At 35.0% G+C, this 18,997-nt stretch overlaps 1 protein-coding gene across 2 annotated transcripts in view; it reads right to left on the reverse strand.

Moving 5' to 3' along the window:
* The window catches only part of PLOD2 (procollagen-lysine,2-oxoglutarate 5-dioxygenase 2), a 95,588-nt gene that overhangs the window by 51,325 nt on the left and 25,266 nt on the right, over window positions 1-18,997 (reverse strand). For both annotated transcript variants that reach the window (XM_027586477.1, XM_027586476.1), the window contains exon 2: window positions 1,518-1,609. In XM_027586477.1, the coding sequence (XP_027442278.1) occupies window positions 1,518-1,609 (92 nt within the window). The remainder of the gene's footprint in view (window positions 1-1,517; window positions 1,610-18,997) is intronic.

The raw sequence follows: 18,997 nt of genomic DNA on the forward strand, positions 1-18,997 counted from the left end.
TCTCTCAAATAAATGTTTTAAAAAAATCGGGTCCTACTGTGTCTGGCAGGGTCCTACTGCCAGAGTTTGTGATTTAGCAGGTCTGATGTCAGGCTTGAGAATCTCCTTTCTAACAATTCTCCAGATGATGCTGATGCTGGTGGTCTGGGGTCCACACTTTAAGAACTATTGCATTTCATAATTGGGAAGACAGCTAGAGTCATTCAAATGGGCTGGGTCCAAGATTTGACATTTCATAGCTATATACCCTGGGGCAAGTTTTCTTTACCTAGAAACAAAGTAATATCTAACATATATGGTTTCAACAGCATACAATATATAAAATTCCAAACAGCTTCACATATAAGGAACATCCCACACTCTCCCCAAACTCTAAAGATCCCCCCTTATTAGATTTCAGCATTATTCAGCATCATTTTACCCTGATTTCTCTACATGCCTCCTATCAGTACATACTAGTATATTTTTCCTCTATCCTAACAAACTTCTAACATATTTCTCATTTATCCTGCATTAAACATCTGGTTGTTAACACTAGATCTCTTTTCCAGCACAGTTTAGCCTCCTTAATAGCTGTTCTATATTAACATCTGTACCTAGTCTCCGAGGGGTTATGTAAGTGAATACTGCCTTCTTTCTACATTACATACTAGAACAGCTCAGTTTTTCCCTAAGGAAAACAATCTCCCCCTCTTTTTTTTTTTTTAAGTCGTTTTTTGTTTGGTTGGTTTGGTTTTTTTTGGGGGGGGGTAGTTTTTTTTTTTGTAAATGTTCAGTTTGTTTGTTGGTTTGTTTGTTTTCCTACTTGGGATACCTCCCCATACACCTCTTATTTGTATAAAAGACTTGGCTGACAGATCCTCATTTCTATAAAAAAAAAAATAAGTAAATAAAAAAGGCAGGCCTTTCACACTCAGTTTACTAATTCTACCAAAGTCCCCAGGTTTCCTCTGATCATTTATCAATGAGATATTCCCCTGGAGGTCAGTCTTTTAAAAAACCTTTTTATACTTTTATAATGTTCCCAAATTTCTCTAAAACAAATAACAGGAAGAGCAACTCTCAATAATGGGACAGAAAAGGTATTCCCCTCACTGCCATGTTTCCAGTTCTCTGTAAGTGAAGAAACAGACTACGAGAGACAAACCCATTACAGAAAAAAATTCTTCAAAGTAAGTGAAAAACATTACTATCAAATCTGTTATGCTGTGCTTGTATATGACCCCTCAAAAGAAACATATATATAAACATATTTTTCTGTTGTTTTATGGAACGTGTTTATACAAAGCATTAGCAAATATGAAGAAATTATTGTCTACGTGGCAGAGTATTAATAAGGTCAAAATGTACCCTTAAAACAATCAACTATATATACAAACTCAGTAACTATGTAACCAAATTTCAACTCCCTTGTGTGGGTTGCAAATTGTGGTGGTGGTATTGTTGTTATTGTTATGAAAAAAATGTACTTTAGTCACATATTCTAACACCTCCATGAATTAAAAGATATACTGTACCTTCACAGTATAATTGAAGTATTTGGCAGACTGCATAAATCGATGGAATCCATCACTTTCTTTTGTTGCTACAGTTATGACTAATAATTTATCTGCAAAGACAGAGGGACTAGCATAAGATGGTTTACCAAGAGGTTAAATGTTCCCACTTTCCACTCCTCACTAAACCCACCCGCCTACCTCCTATTAATTTTTGTAATGAAGTCTTAAAATCCACAGCAACATTTACACCACCGTCAATGCATCATTTTTTTAACAAATAAAGGAACCAAAATCAGCACTGCTCTAGTAAATACACAGCTTTAGTTGCCATTTTATAATGGATGATTATTTTCTAGCCAACATAAAACCACTTCTCAATAGGAAGAGGTAGATTTAAGGAATCATTTTTAAATATCCATAAAAGCTATTAAGAGGAAACCATGTCAGAAAAAGGCATGTTGGAAAATGCCTAGAGGAAACAAGTACATTAGCAGATATCAAAAGTGCTGGGACATTTCTTTCAACCATAGGACAAAGAAGGACCCATGGACTAAGAAAGCAGAAGTTAACATCTTTTCAACATTCTAGGCACTGAGCTGTATTGTTTGATCCTCACTTGCCCTTTACCAATAACAAAAAATCCACAAATTCATAAATGTCTGCTAAGCAATAGGCAATTATTAGAAATAGCATTAATGCATTATAGAATTTAATTAGAAATAATTTAATATAAATCAAAGTAATTTTCTATGAAATTTTTAAAATAAATAAAACAATAACATATATAGATGCAATACACATGAAGAAATAACAGATTCAAACATTCATTAGTCAACCAAAAAAAGGAAAACATTTCCATAGAGATAAATATCAACATTTTTTTTTTCTGGAAAAAGGTATATTTCACATAATTTTCACCATTATGAGAAATAAATAGTCAAAGAAAAATAAGTTATTTTCATAAAGTTGTCAGGCACCAAATCAATATATTTTAAGAGTACTTTTTCAATTATTTTTTTTTAAATTTCATTTGTAAAGTTTAAACAAGGCTTAAATGATTGAGAAAATGTGACATATTACCATTCACAATAAATTTTGAAAGAGAATACCAGATTTTTATAAATATTTTATACATAAATCATAAAAATTATCTACAACCTTATATTGTGATTAGATGGATTTTGACACTATTTTCAGTATAAAATTAACAGCAAGGACTTTAACATCCTTAATAGGAAAAGTAATGTTGGCCAAACCACCGAGTAGACAGAAATGTTACCTAATCCAATGACTCAGAAGGCAAAATTAAAAATGTATAGTCTATGTCTGGCAGTCTTATGTCAAATAAGGACTCCTGTTGTTTTACTATTGTTGCTAATTACAAAAACAAAACAAAATAGTGAATTAGTAATTTTGTTAAAGAAAGGTATGTTTAATAGCATCATGTATAAGTATCTGTTTCCTCTTACCTGCTATTCAGTATCATTACTATGATGAGAAATAAATCTTACTCAATTGGGGGCAATAAAAGAAGAAAGTGTTGACATGTACTACTTATAAGTTTCACCAATCAATTCAAGAGTCTAACTTGGTCACCATTTATGAAGTATCCTTGTCAAAACCTTAACCTAAATACGATACATACTTGATTTCACAATTGACCTAATGAATCAGTGGCAAAAGGGAAAAAGAATGGAAGGGAAACTAATGTAGTATATTAACAGAATTAAGAGATAATTCAACCAAATGTAAACCATGGAGTTTAGTCGGATCCTGATTTGAAAAACTAACTGTGGAAAGGTATTTTTGAGAAAATTAGGGAAATTTGAACACTAATTGGATATTTGTTGATATAGGAAACTTAATTTTTTATTGTGCTAATGGCATTGATTTTTTTAGAGTCCTTATAATTTAGAGACACATATTTAAGTATTTATCCAATGAAATAATATACAGTATTTACAGTTTGTTTTAAAATTGTCTGAGGTTGAGAGGAGGCAATGAAGGAGGAAGATAAAAGATTGAACAAGACTGACCATATGTGATGACTGTCAAAACTGGATTCCTTTTCTATATGTTTGGAAATTCCTACAATTAAAAGAGTTCAACTTTATGCACAATCCCTAATCTTCCAATCAGAAAAATTACAGAAAAATATTCAATATAAAACTTTTAATGTCTAAATAAGTAAAAAGGATGAAATACCAGAAATATTCTAATAAAAAATGTAATTTAAACAACTACTATTAGTACTTCACTCAATCCACCCACCACAACCAAAATGATAATGTGAGATGATAGAGGAAGGAAATGGGCTTGAATAAGAGGCACGCATCAACCATTACCAAAACGTATCTATAATGGTGTCAAAAAGCAAATGGAAGCTTAACTGTGACCAAATGTAACCTCTACTGCCACTGTCTCTCCCTATTATAAAATAGATTAATACAGTTTGCATGAGCAAGAAACATGTAACGCATCTATAAAGTGTGGTAGATTAGAACCACCATTTATCAATGAAAATTCACACCATGGCAAAAAACAAACAAAAACTTCTGTAATCATCTTTACAATCTCCCCAAATGCCTATCATTATAGTAAGATTTAATAAATACTTAAGCGGCTAAACATATACCTCTCTATAAAATTCAGATGAATATCAGAATTTCTCAAAAAGAAGTCAATTTATCTAGAAAGGCCAAAAATATGCTATATTCTCTCTTATTAATGCAGTTCTGGGGGACAGGAGAAATGCATTGTTAAAGAGGCATTCTTCTTTCTCCAAATAGGTGTTGCTATAAGAGCAGAATTATCAACATTTAGTGCTGACCTAATTTTTCCTTTCAAAAGCAAACCATGGGTTCAAAATAGAAAGTTTTGTGTAATATATCATTTCCAAATGCTAAAGCAGCACATAAAATTCATCTGAAATTCATTGTCTTAATGACAGTCATCACATTAAGTAACTCAGCAATAGCCCAGCTGCCTTTGATCCTACTATGGGAAGGATAAATTTATCTTTCCAAGAAACTTTCTCCACACAAAGTCAAACCAGTCCTCAATTTTAAATTTGCAGATGTCAAGAAAAATAATTCTAAAACAGGAACTATAAGTATGCTATTCTCACTCTGCAACTAACTCATTTTATGACCAGATATGTCCTTTATCTATAAAGATCAGTGACTCTCAACTTTCTACTGAAGGAACATATCATATCTTCTTAGTAATGGTTAGCATAGCACAGGGGCTAGCAAACTTTCACTGTACAAGGCCAAAAAGCAAATATTTTAGGCTTTATGGACCACATATAATCTGTCATGATTCTTTATATTTTTTGTAAACACTTAAAATTTTTTTTAATTATTAATTTTCTGGCTGTCTTTACAAAAACAGTGGGTCAGATTTGGCCTAAGAGTCATAGTTTGCCACTGGTGTTGGCCATATGAAGCTGAAGACAAATACGTGGGTTCAAATCCCAGCTCTACCATTTATTTGTTAGAAATTAGTCAGCTATATGTGTCTCCATTTATGTCTCAACTGTAATATGTGCAATAATAGCACCTGCCTGATACGTTTGTTGTGAGAATTAAATTAGTTAATATATGGAAAGTGGCTGACACACTGTAAAGTCTACATATATCTACATAGATAGTATCTTCTTATTTCTACTCAACAAATGCATGGATAAGGTAGGCTATTGTTGTGCAAATCTCAGCAGGTTATAACTCCATCTCTTTCTCTACCAGAGTTACATACTCAAGAATCTGACATCTCTTCCAACTCTCAAGATTTTATGATGCTAGACTGAAACACACACACACAAAACCAACCTATGTAAAATCAGTTCAGGTTGAAGCTATTTAATCAAATAATTTAGCAAGAAAATGCAGATATGCCTTCTCAAATGTTTACATTTCTCTCCAGCTCCAAGCAAGCTATAACACTAACTCCAGTTATGGTCATGACTAGCCCAGGCTTCTGCAACCCACTCCAATTCTACAAAGCAGCCAGAGTGATGTTGTTCCACTGCTAAACACCCTTAAATGGCTTTCCATTGCTCTTAGGATGGTGCCCAAACTCTATCACCTAAATGTGGTCCTTGACAGTGGCCCTCTCCACTGTCACTCATTATCACTCCCTCCTTTCTTCTCTCTGCTCCAACTGCCCTGGCTTTTTTGACTCTCCAACAACACCTGCTCCGTCCCACCCAAAGAGAAGAGCCTATACAACATCATTATCTAATTCCCCTCCTGACCTCTTGATGAAGTCACTGCCTATTGAAATTTCAGATTCTTTTTCTTTTTAATTTAATTTTATTATGTCAATCACCATACATTACATCATTAGTTTTTGATGTAGTGTTCCATGATTCATTGTTTGCATGTAACACCCAGCGCTCCATTCAGTACGTGCCCTATTTAATACCCATCACCAGGCTAACCCATCCCCCCACCCCCCTCCCCTCTAGAACCCTCAGTTTGTTTCTCAGAGTCCATAGTCTTTCATGGTTCGTCTCCCCCTCTGATTTCCCCCCCTTCACTTCTCCCTTCCTACTACAGTAGAAATTTCAGATTCTTACAATAGGCCATTTCCTTAGGGAGACTGTCCCTGACTACCTCTCTTTCAGGGCACTTACCACAAATTGTATATTAATATTCACAATTATTATTTGAGATTAAAGTCTCTCCCCCGCAGCTAAACTATAAATGTCTTACAGGATGTCTTTTTCTCAATAATATACCTCTAAGGTATATCAATGTCTAGCATATAGTAGGTTCTTAATAAACATTTGTGAATGAGTAGATTCAAGGATAAGTAATGCTATGCTTCATGTGAATGTGTATATAAAATAATTTGTTCTCAACAAAATCTCTATGTCATTAGCTTTATTATCTCCTATTCACAGATGAAGAAAGTAAGGTTTAAATAAGTTAAACAATTTTATGAAAGTCACCCAAACATGTTACTAGCAAAGCCAGGAATAGAACTTCAGTTATTTCTCAGTCCATTTCTTTCCAACATTTCAAGTGGACTTACTTGCTAGTGAGAAGTTAAGAGACTAGACGCAAACTTTGAGTTTCACTACATGTGTAGAAAAGAGAGAACGTAGCAAGCTGAAACTTCTATCCTTAGAAAGACCTGCGTGCAAGGTTGGTCCTTGGCTGCCATCTGGAAAATTGGATTTGGGGAGGGCTCCCACCATTCCCAATAAGAATGGCTCACTGGGCCTAAAAATGTAGAAACAATGTACTTATGCTGAACAGCTGCTTTCCTTCTAGGAGCTTGGAATTTTGATACAGAGCTTGCCTATATGACCAGCCCCCACTAAAAACCTTGGGCACTGAGTCTCTAATGAGTTTTCCTAATAAATAACATTTCACACGTGTTGTCACAGTTAGTTGCTAGGGGAATTAAGCAAATCCTGTGTGACTCCACTGGGAAAGGACTTGGGAAGCTGCATCTGATTTCCCTGATTGGCTCATGTGTCTTTTTCCTTTGCTGATTTTGCTTAATATCCTTTCACTATAATAAATCACAACAATAAGTATGACTTATATGCTAAATCCTCTTAGCCCTCCTAATGAATGGTTGAATCTGGGAATGGATGGTCTTGAGGATGCCAGACCCAACATGCTTCTAGTTACAAGCAGCAAGTCTTCATCTGAAAAAGACATTATGGGCCTAATTAGTTTATGTGTCTGATAAAGGGCTAGGTATTAGGTTCAGGGCTCAAAGGTTATGCTAGAGAGATATAGAAAAGACTCCAAACAGACATTAGAGAAGTATTTGGTACATAAGGCAATCACACTCTGTTCCTCTGCTGAGAGTTATTTTATATTCTTTTATTTTATTTTATATTTCTTTAAAAGATTTATTTGACATAGAGAGAGAGAACACAAGTGGGGGAGAGGGGGCATGGAGGGGCAGAGGGAGAGGGAGAAGCAGGCTCCTCACTGACTGAGCAGGGAGCCAGATGAGGGGCTTGATCCCAGAACCCTGGGATCATGACCTGAGCAGAAGGAAGACGCTTAACCCACTGAGCCACCAGGCGCCCCAAGAGTCATTTTATGTTAATGTAAATTGTGACCTGATGCATAATGTAGCAAAGTCTACTTCTTTTAGAGAGGAGGAAACCAAAACCTAAAGAAAAAACAACACTTGTCCGGGATCCTGCAACTCAGTGGTAACCAATCTAGGACTGGAACTCAAGATTCTCAATTACTAAAAACATGGTTTTCCAGGTCCTATTGAACAATTTTGTTGCTTTCTTAAGTCCTGAGTCACCCAAACACTATGACAATTAAACCAAACCCACAGCGTGTAGGTAGCAAGAAAACAAATTGTGTTTTGTGGAATTGTTGAAAAAAAATTCAAAACAAAGTTTCCTCAAGAACAATTAATGCCAAAAATTTCAACAAAGAAAAAACCTAAAAAGGATATGGCAAAGAGACATCAAAGGATTCCTTAGGATTTTTGTAGGAAAGAGGGGAGAAAAGGGAACACTTAAAAAAGAAAACTTTCAACCACTAATGCTACATAGGGAACAGCTTCACACATTAGCATTCAAATGGATGCCTGAGCTTCCATAGCCCACTCTGGACAATGCACAGATATACAGCAAATCAGGAGATGTGCCATGAGGTAGTAGGGGGAAGGTAGTATATAGGGTGACCAATCACCCGTCTGCCTAGGACTAAGGAGGTTCCCAGAGCACAGGGATTTCAGTTTTAAAACCTGGAAAGTCCTGGGGCGCCTGGGTGGCTCAGTCGGGTAAGCATCTGCCTTTGGCTCAAGTCATAAACCCAGGGTCCTGGGAATCGAGCCCCATGTCTGGCTCTCTGCTCGGCAGGGAGCCTGCTTCTCCCTCTGCCTGCCGCTCCCCCTGCTTGTGCTCTCTCTCTCTCTGCCAAATAAATAAAATCTAAAAAAAAAAAAAACCCCACACAATTAAAAAAAAAAAAAAATCAACTTGGAAAATCCTGAGCAAATCAGGACAATTTGATCCCTGTAGCAGTATATGCAGTGGGATTAGAGAAAGTGAATGTTGCCAGTTATGTATAAAAGACTGAATGACAAATGGTCCAGGAGCCAAATGGTGGGAGGGCATTAAGTTAAGGATAAACACTTCTAGAACCAGAAGTTCAACCAACACCAGATATCAAGTGAAGCAGGACCAGATTAAGACCGACAGAGGCCTTAGGCACCTAAAAGGTCAAAGTGGACAGAGACCACCTCTCTCCCTCATAAGTATTTCAAACCATAATATGCATTTTAAACTTTTTTTTCAAATAAAAAATTGTACATACACTAAAATTAGTATCACCTTTTTAAAAAAGGTTTTCTAATTTTCTTTTTGGGGGCCCATGTTTCCTGATGGTATATACCCATGTTTAGTTTATTAGGTAACCTAGTAGTGAATGAAAGACAAATTTCAAGACACAGTCAAAAGAGTTATTTAATATTATGCCCAAGAATTCCTAGCAGGTAGTTGATTTCACAGGGCTATGAAAGCTTAAAGGCATTTAAGAATAGCATCCAAACAGATAATTATATTGCAAAAAACATCAAATTTAGTGTATCTGTAGTCAGTAAAACTTGAATAACTATTAGGATAACACTGGAATTTTAGAATGAGGTGAAATTTTTAATATCAAAAATCATGGGCCCCTCTATAACCATATTATTCATAGCAACCATTGAGAAATTTATGAAAAACCTTGACATAAATACATCTTTAATAAATTTAAATAAATTTATATTTAAATAAATGTATATTCACCTAATTACAGAAGTATTCACATACTTTAGAAAAACATTAATATGAACAATATAATCTATTCAAACTGTGTTAAAAAAAAAAAGAACAAACTTTGTTCAGAACTCCAATGCAATAACTCTCTTTGGTAATACCCCACCATCCTTCACAATAAATATCCATGAGCTAAATTTTAAGAACTCAACCTAAAGGTGATAGACAAGAAGAAAATTAAAGGAGACCCACTCCTCTACATCCATCCCCATCCCCTTCCAGAAACATGGAGATAAAAATGCAAGGACTTGATTGCAGCCAAAAACTATACACTGAGTTCCAACAAATTGTTTCTGGAGTTTAGAAGGGGAAACTAAAGTTTAAACACCGAGAATGATCACAGTAAGGGGGGCTTCGATCTGGGTAAGTAAGACATGACAAAAAAATGAAAGAATAAAAAGTGCCCTAAGTGTCTCTAAGTGAGACAGCTGACTAAAACAAACAAACAAAAAAGCTATCTTGACAAGAGAGGTGATGATCCCTGTGTAATCAGTGCAGCCCATGCATGGAAAATTATGAGATGTCTGACATGCTACACTGAGGAAAATTTTGACAAACATGGAGTTTGACCAGCATGGTTAGAGGTCTGGCAATTATTTCATATATTGAATAGTTGAGGGACTGAGAATTTTTCTACTTGAAAAAAAGACTCAACACCTCCCAACCTCATCACATTTGAGAAGAAAAAAATAGATTTCCTCTATCTTATTTTAAAGAAGATAACTGGCTGGGGAAGAATTAATGGAGAGAAGGCAGAGCTTGTGTCAATATTGTCTTAGTCCATTCAGGCTGCTCTAACAAAACACCATAGACCCTGTAGCCTAAAAACAACAGAAATTCATTCCTCACAGTACTAGAGGCTAAAAGTCCAAGATTACCCCACCAGCATGGTGACGGCCCTCTTTCTGGTTTACAAGCCAGCACCTTCTCCCTGTGTCTTCACATGGTGAAATGGGTCAAGGTCTCTTTGGAGCCTCTTTTATAAGAGTACTAACCATATTCATGAGGTCTCTACCCTCGTGACTTAAGCACCTCCCAAAGACCCCACCCTCTAATACCATCACCTTTGGGAGTTAAGTTTTTGACATATGAATATGGGGTGGGGGGGACACAAACATTCAGACCATAGCAAATACAAAATATGATTAAAAGCATCCAGGATGAATGGACTGTCTTGGAAAAGCAGTGTTTCCTATCTTTATAAACATTAATACAAAGAGGATAGGTCCATTTTCCAGGATTTATGACTTGCAGGGAACACTTGATACATTCAAAATATGAAATTTATACCTCGGTTATAATATTAATGTCAAAAGGAAAAGGCGTTGCCCCCTAACAGAAAGAACAGATTTTAATCTGTAGAATTCCAAGGGTTCAAAGGTTACAGCAACCTCCAAAGTAGAAAGATGCACCGATAATGAGAACCTCCGTTGAGTGGGCTAGGGTAACCCATCTGCAAGCCAAATGCTTTAGCAGAGACTCTAAATTGCCTGCCAAAAATCTGGTCCCAAGGTTATGTAGTTTGTTCAAACAAATTTGATTTATTGCTGTTTATTCCATATTTTACATAAGCACTAAATATATTTCCCAGATTCATAAGCAAAGGTCATCAATAGTAAAGTTAACAACGAGTACAAAACAGCAGAGGCTGAGATAACATATTCCTGCTAATTCAACTACAAATGAAAAGAAGAGTTGCCCTTGGGCAGAGGCCAACTTGAGATGGACTTGTCTCCAAGCAAGCCACGCTCTGAGAGAAAGTTGTAAGGATGAAGTGTCTGAACCAAAATGGCCTTACTCCTCCATAATGGAAAAAGAAAAATCATTATGAAGTCTGTCTAACCTAAAGGAATAAAAATAAATGCATCTGGGTTGCAAAATTAAAAGCACACCTGATAAAGTGTTGAGTGGCTGAAATGGAAACAAGAAAAAAGTCATAACTTTCATTCCTCATCTTCAAATATAAACATTTGCTTCTTCTACTCCACATTGCCATGAACAGATTATAAATACATTTTTTCGAAGAGGGTATTTTCCATTGTATCCATCTTGCACAAAATGAGTACATTTAATCTGAGCAGCAGTCCATCCCCACTCTGTCTGCAAAGTTTTATGGCATCTATTTTGGCAGCTCAGAATCCTCCCCCATTGTTCAACAACTTGAACTTGCCATGTAAGAGATTACTAGAAAATTGAATCTGTATTTTTGATTCTTGGGGAACGTAAAATTAAATGTAGATGATTTGATTTCTACAACTATGGATACCTTCTTCTATGGAATTACTGTAAGACTCCAAAAAAAAAAAAACAAGGAGTTTTATTATTTAATTTGTGTAAACTGTCATAAACTTTCATCTTTATGTAACAGAAATGTCCTATTTTTTGGAAAGTATGTCCCAGAAAATGTAAGAAACATTCTAGCTCTAGCATTCATTGGGCCAAGTTAGAGATTTTAAAAATATGTTTATGTATACAGATGACTGATTTTTTCCTTCCTCAGACACTCAAATTAGTAATTTAATTTTTTGGACTAGGTGATAAAGTAGGAAGTGATATTCCTTCCCAGATCTTTCTCCCAGACCTCTAGCTGACTTTCTCCCAGGAGCTACCAGTAATGTTGTTCTTATGGATGCTTCAAAAGATGTCAATATATATCCTACACTCCAATTTTGCATATTTAAAATTTTTTATTATTCAATTTATTTAAAATTTTTTTAAAAAGCAAAAAAAGTTCACCCATTTTTCCTTCCCTCCCCCAATCTCTGACCTCTGGCAACCACCAATCTGTTCTCTGTATCTATGAGTTTGTTTTATGTATATTTTAGATTCCACATACAAAAGTGATCATATGATATTTGTCTTTCTCTGACTTATTTCACAAATGGCAAGATTCATTCTTTTTTATGGCTGAGTATATATGTATATAGGTACTGCATTTCTTTACCCATTTAGCCATCGATGGACACTTAGGTTATTTTCAGATCTCGGTATTGTAAATAATGCTACAATGGACATGGGGGGGTGCATATGTAACTTTGGAATTAGTGTTTTCATCTTCAAATACCCAGAAATGGAATTGCTGGAGTATACGGTATTTCTATTTTTAATTTTTTGAGGAATCTCCATCCTGCTTTCCACACTGGCCGGACCAATTTATATTCCCACCAAGAGTGCACAAGCGTTCTCCTTTTGTCCACATCCTTACCAATACTTGTTATTTATCTTTTTGACAACAGCCATTCTAACAAATGTGTGGTGATCTCATTGTGGTTTTGATCTGCTTTTCCCTGATGACTAATCATGTTGAGCATCTTTTCATGTGTCTGTCAGCCATCTGTATTTCTTCTTTGGAAAATGTCTATTCAGACATTCTGCCCATTTTTTTAATCACGTTATTTTGTTGTTATTGTTGTTGTTATTGAGGTATATGAGTTTATATAGATTTTGAATATAACCCCCTTATCAGAAGCATGGTTTGCAAATATTTTTTTTCCCATTCAGTAGATTGCCTTTTCATTTTGTTGATGGTTTCCTTTGCTGTGAAGAAGCTTTTTAGTTTGCTGTAGTACAACACATTTATTGTTTATGGTGTTTTTCTTTTTCTTTTTGGTTTTGTGTATTTTATTGTTGCTTTTGATGATTTTGCTTTTGGGGCCAGACTCAAAAAATAATTTCCAAGACCAATGTTAGGCAGTTTATCACCTGTATTTTCTTCTAGGAGTTCTATAGCTCAGGTCTTATATTCAAGTCTTTAATCCATTTTGAGTCAACTTTTGTATATAGTATAAGATAGTAGTCCAGTTTCTTTCTTTTGCATGTGGCTGCCCAGTTTTCCCAACACAACTGATTGAAGAGACTGTCCTTTCCTCATTGCATATTCTTGGCTCCTTTATGATAAACTATTGACCACACATGAGTTTATTTCTGGGTTTTCTATTCTGTTCCACTGATCTATGTGTCTGTTTTTGTGTCAATATCATACTATTTTAATTACTATAGCATTGTAATACAGTTTGAAATCATGAAGCGTGATGCATCCAGCCTTGTTCTTCTTTCTCAGGTTTGCTTTGGCTATTCAGGGTCTTTTATGGTTCCATACAAATTCTAGGATTGTTTGTTCTATTTCTGTGAAAACTGCCTTTGGAATTTTTATGAAGATTGCATTAAGTTTGCAGACTGCTATGAGTACTATGGACATTTTAGCAATATTAACTCTTCCAATTCATGAGCATAGAATATCTTTCCACTTACTTGTGTTCTTCAATTTCTTTCATTGTCTTATAGTTTACAATGTATAGGTCTTTCACTTCCTTAATTAAATTTATTCCTAGGTACTTTTATTATTTTTTATGCAACTGCAAGTAGGACTGTTTTCTTAATTTCTCTTTCTGATAGTTCATTAGTATATAGAAACACAATAGAATTTTTCATACTGACTCTATGTCTACAACTTTACTAATTCATTTATTAGTTCCAACAGTTTTTGATGAAATTTTGATTTTCTATATATAATATACCATGTCCTTAACAAACAGTGACAGTTTTACTTCTTCCTTTCCAATCTGAACGCCTTTTATTTCTTTTTCTTGCCAATTTATCTGACTAGAACTCCCAATACTATGTTGAACAAAAGTGGCAAGAGTGGGCATCCTTGTTTTACTCCAGATCTTCAAGTTTTCAGCTTTTTACCACTACTTTAGTCTTTATTATGTTGCCACACGTTCCCTCTATACCCACTTTGTTGTGGGTTTTTATCATAAATGGATGTGGAATTTTGTCAAATGTTTTTTCTGCCTCTATTGAGATGATCATATGATTATTATCCTTCATTTTGTTAATGTGGTATTTCACATTGATTGATTGGTGGGTATTGAACCATCCTTGCATCCCTGGAATAAATCCCACTTGATCATGGTGTATGATCCTAATAGTTCAATTATTGCCGAATTCAATGTGGTAATATTCTGTTGATGATTTTTGCATCTATGTTCATTGGGGATATTGGCCTATAATTTTCTTTTCCAGAAAGACATCCTGTATCCAGGCTTCCTTGCCTGGTTTTACTATCACAGTAACGCTGGGCCTCTTACAGTGAATTTGGAAGAGTTCTTTCCTCTTCTATTTTTTGGAAGAGAATGAGAAGGACTGATATTAATTCTTCTTTGAAAGTTTGGTAGAATTCACCAGGGAAGCCTGGTCTTGATCTCCTTATTAGCAATCAGTCTATTCAGATTTTCTATTTCTTCATGATTCAGTCTTGGACCTGGATTTGATCTCCTTATTAGCAATCAGTCTATTCAGATTTTCTATTTCTTCATGATTTAGTGGTGGTATATGTTTCTAAGAATTTATCCATTTTCCCAATTTATTAACAAATAATTATTCATAGTATTGATGATCCTTTATATTTCTGTGATGTTGGGACACCTGGTGGCTCAGGTGGAAGAGCATGTGACTCTTGATCTTGGGATCATGAGTTTGAGCCCCACACTGGGTGTAGAGATTACTTAAAATACTTGAAATTACTTAAAATAAAATATATATATTTCTCTGTGATATCAGTTGTAACTTTTATTTCATTTCTGATTTTATTTGAGCCCTCATTTTTACTTTTTTCTTTTCTTTTTTTTTTGTGAATCTAGCTAATGGTTTATTAATTGTATCTTTTCAGAGAACCAGCTCTTAGTTTCACTGGCTTTTTTTATTATCTTTTTAGTCTCTATTTCATTTATTTCTACTTTAATCTTTGTTGTTTCTTTCCAGGCTTCATTTGTTCTTTTTCTAGTTCCTTGAGATATAAAATTGGTTGTCTGAGACTTTTCTTGTTTCTTGAGATAGACATTTATTGCTATGAACTTCCTTCTTAGAACTGCTTTTGCTGCATCTCATGAATTTTGGTATGTTACATTTCCATTTTCATTTGCCTCAAGGTATTTTTCTTATTTCTCTTTTGATTTCTTCTTTGATCCATTGGTTGTTTAGTAGTATGTCATTTAATCCCCACAGACTTGTGAATTCTCCCATTTTCTTCAAGTTAATTAATTTCTGGATTTATACCACTGCAGTCAAAAAAGATGCTTGATACTATTTCAATTCTCTTAAATTTATTAAAACTTGTTTTGTGGCCTAGCATATGATCTATCTTGGAAAATTTTCCATGTGTTACTGAGAAGAATGTATATTCTGTTGCTTTTAAGTGGAATGTTAACTATTAAGTCTATCTGATCTAATGTATCATTTAAGGTTGGTGCTTTCTTAATGATTTTCCATTTGATGAAATATCTATTGATGTAAGTGGGATACTAAACTCACCTAGTGTTACTTATTGCTGTCTATTCCTCCCTTTAGATCTGTTAATATTTGCTTTATATATTTATTTGTATATGTTGGGTGCATAAATATTTACAAATGTTATTTCTTTTTCTTGGAGAGCCCTTTAACATTATGTAATGTCCTTCTTTGTTTCTCACTACAGCCTTTGTTTCAAAGTCCATTTTGTCTGATGTAAGTATAGCTACTCCAGCTTTCCTTAGTTTCCATTTGCATGTAATATCTTTTTCCATCCCTTCACTTCCAGTGTGTCCGTACATCTAAAGTGAGTCTCTCATAGGCAGCATATAAATGAGTCTTTTTTTTTAATCCATTCTGCCACTCTGTGTCTTTTGATTGCAAAATTTAGTTCATTGACATTTAATGTAATTATTGATAAGTATGTGTTTATTGCCATTTTGTTAACAGTTTTTTGGCTATTTTGTAGTTCAAAAATTGTTTTGCATCTCTTTTTAAGATCTACATATCTTTGAGATATTTTCAAATGTAATCCAGCTACACTGTATCCCATCATATAGATAAACTACGATTTAATTAAACACTATGTTAGTGACAGGTATTCACATTGTTTCCAATCCAATGCTATACTAAAAAAAAAAAATCTGTAATGGATGATTTATATAAGTATTTCTTACATATAAGATTGTATCTGTAGAATAAATCCAAAGTAGAACTTCTGGGTCAAATATTTTCCTCCCATTTGTTATTTATCTTTTGACTTTATTTTGATTGTATGATTTTTGCCAGGCAGAATTTTTTTTTTATAGTGCTGTTTTTATCAGCCATTAACTCTTATGTCTTCCAGGTTTTAGAAAGACCTTCTACCTTCTACAGCTATACAACAACCTTTCCATATTTTCTTCTAGTAAAATTTCATTTTTTCACATTTCTTTCTTTTCTCGTATAGCTGATATTGAATAAATGAAGTGATGAACCTGCTGAGATTTCCTCTCATATTATTCCAAACAAGGAAGTCGTTAGATTCCACTCTGAATTACCAGAATTTATGATGAATTAACACAAGAATGCTTTATGAAAAATATTACTTATTTAAACCATGACAGGATAGTGACCTGTGATTGTTTTAAAGACAGAATAAACCAAAAGGTAGTTTATATGTCTTAAAGTATGCAAATCCCCAAAACACTAAAAATAACAGGAAGATGACTTTTCATAAAGGTTTTTTCTAAGTAAAATTGGCTTTCTAACACTATTTTAATGAATAAAATAGCTCTTCTATATAGAGCTTGGATATAGAGCTCTATATAGAAGGTTCTCTATATAGAAGGTTCTCTATGTGCTCCCATCTGCCACAATGACAAAAATTCACCTAAGGTGTAATTACCTCTGTCCCAATCAGTTCCCTGTTGTCTAAGGGCCTGTTTTTCCTCCCTTCTTATTTCTTCTCTCAATTTTGAATAGAAACCTACTTAAATTCTGAACCAAGTCATATGTTAAGATACATACATGGATGATTCTCTCTTAGACAAGCCTGGCCTGTGTCTGATTAACCTCACAACCTTAAGACAGCCATCCTCCCAGTATGGCCATGGTCACACTAGTCATGGTGCACCAGAACCCCTACACTACACTCCCAGATCTAGGCAAATTCCATGAGGTGGGGATGGTGTGGTGTGGGTAAGCATGCACCTCAACATGGGGCTTAGAACGCTTGAAGAACAGCAGCACAGAAATTCTATACAATTGAACTTCTATCCTATTTCATGCAAAATATAAAACCCTGAACATGTTCACTTTTCTGTTTTGTGCCCATGGTAATACATATGGTAAGTCAGTTATAGCAGAGAGCCAAAAGTCTTTCTGAACATGTGCTATATTCTCCCAGTTATTGAAGCACTGTTTTATTCAAATCCAAAATTAGGGGGGGAAAGTCAAAAAGATCGTTATCACATAGTAAACACATATATATGATTAAAATAAGTCCTCATAAACAGAAAGCTATGGAAGTATTTGATTTCAATCCATTATCATTCAGGCAATGAAGAGACAGAAAGATGTATAATGTACAAATCACTTGTCTTCAAGTAAAATATTTAATTGGACATGTAACACAGAGTAGACACTGTTGACCTTAATGATTTATGTGATAACCAATCCCTCCAAACACTATCCCCGAGGTTGTGTAACTTTGTTCCAGGAGCTCACACCAACCTATTCTCAGTCCTCAGGTTCTTTCAATTCCAAGCTCCTCTGCAGAGATGTATTCCTGTCTTAATAACTGGGTTTCTTGGCCTTCTTCCATCAGTGGTCAGAACTCTATCATGACATCATTTCGATAGGTGACCAGAATCTGGTTTTGTACCCTCTTCCTTAATTTTAGTTCCTGTCAAAAATTTCCAGTCTTAGAGCTGGTATCTCAAATGCTCACCACCCAGAAAAGGACATATGCATTGCCTTAATCTTTGCATGGCTTACCATTCTCAAGATTTGCCTGATGCTAGCACTCAACTTCCAAGTTCCCTGCTAACCATCTATTTTCCAAAATTTACTCAACAAGAAAATCTTTGACAGATTTCTATTCCCTTGACTACCCTTTATCTTGTAGACATACTTCCCAGTTTCTGATACATTTCAGAGAAATGCTTTTGTTTATTCATTCTTGGAACATTCCACCTCCTATACCCAGTTTAGTTTCCTTCTACCCCCAGGGAATCACTGAACCCTGAAGATCCAACTGGATCCTTAATCCAGACACTCCCAATCTGATCACTCATGCCAATGTCCTTGTCCAGTGGTTCTCAAATATTAGCATGCATTAGAAATACACAAAGGCTTATTAAAACAAAAATTTCTAGACCATGCCCCCAGAATTTTTGATTTGGTATGTCTTGGGAAAAGCTCAGGAATAACTTCTGAGCACCAGGCTTCAGCACAGGAGATGGTGATGATGCTGAACAGCTATGCCAATGAATATACATACTTCAACATCTCCAATTATAGATTATAGCCCAATAAGGAGGTTAAACAATGAAGGAAGAAATCAAGAGTAGTTGGGATATTCCCACATAAGTAAAAATTTTAGGTGGGCCTCAAAGATGGGATAAGACTGCCATCATGGAGTTTACATGCATGTGGTTGACAAAAACCAAACAAAATATTTTCATTTAACTTACAGGGCTAAAAAGAAGGGGGGTAGAATAGGGAGTCTTGACTATGTTACAGTTTTGAATAGCATAACCAAATTTCACTGAAGGGGTAACATGAAGCATAGGAAGTGAGCTAGCTAGGCAGACACCTCAGGAAAAGCTTTCCAGGAAAAGGAGGCAAAGAATACAATGAATCTGACTAAGCTGGGTCCAGTCCTCGTATGTCTTTGGCGGAGTGAGGAGAGGACACT

This window comes from Zalophus californianus, chromosome 1 (assembly GCF_009762305.2).
Source record: "Zalophus californianus isolate mZalCal1 chromosome 1, mZalCal1.pri.v2, whole genome shotgun sequence".
NCBI classification, from domain to species: domain Eukaryota; kingdom Metazoa; phylum Chordata; class Mammalia; order Carnivora; family Otariidae; genus Zalophus; species Zalophus californianus.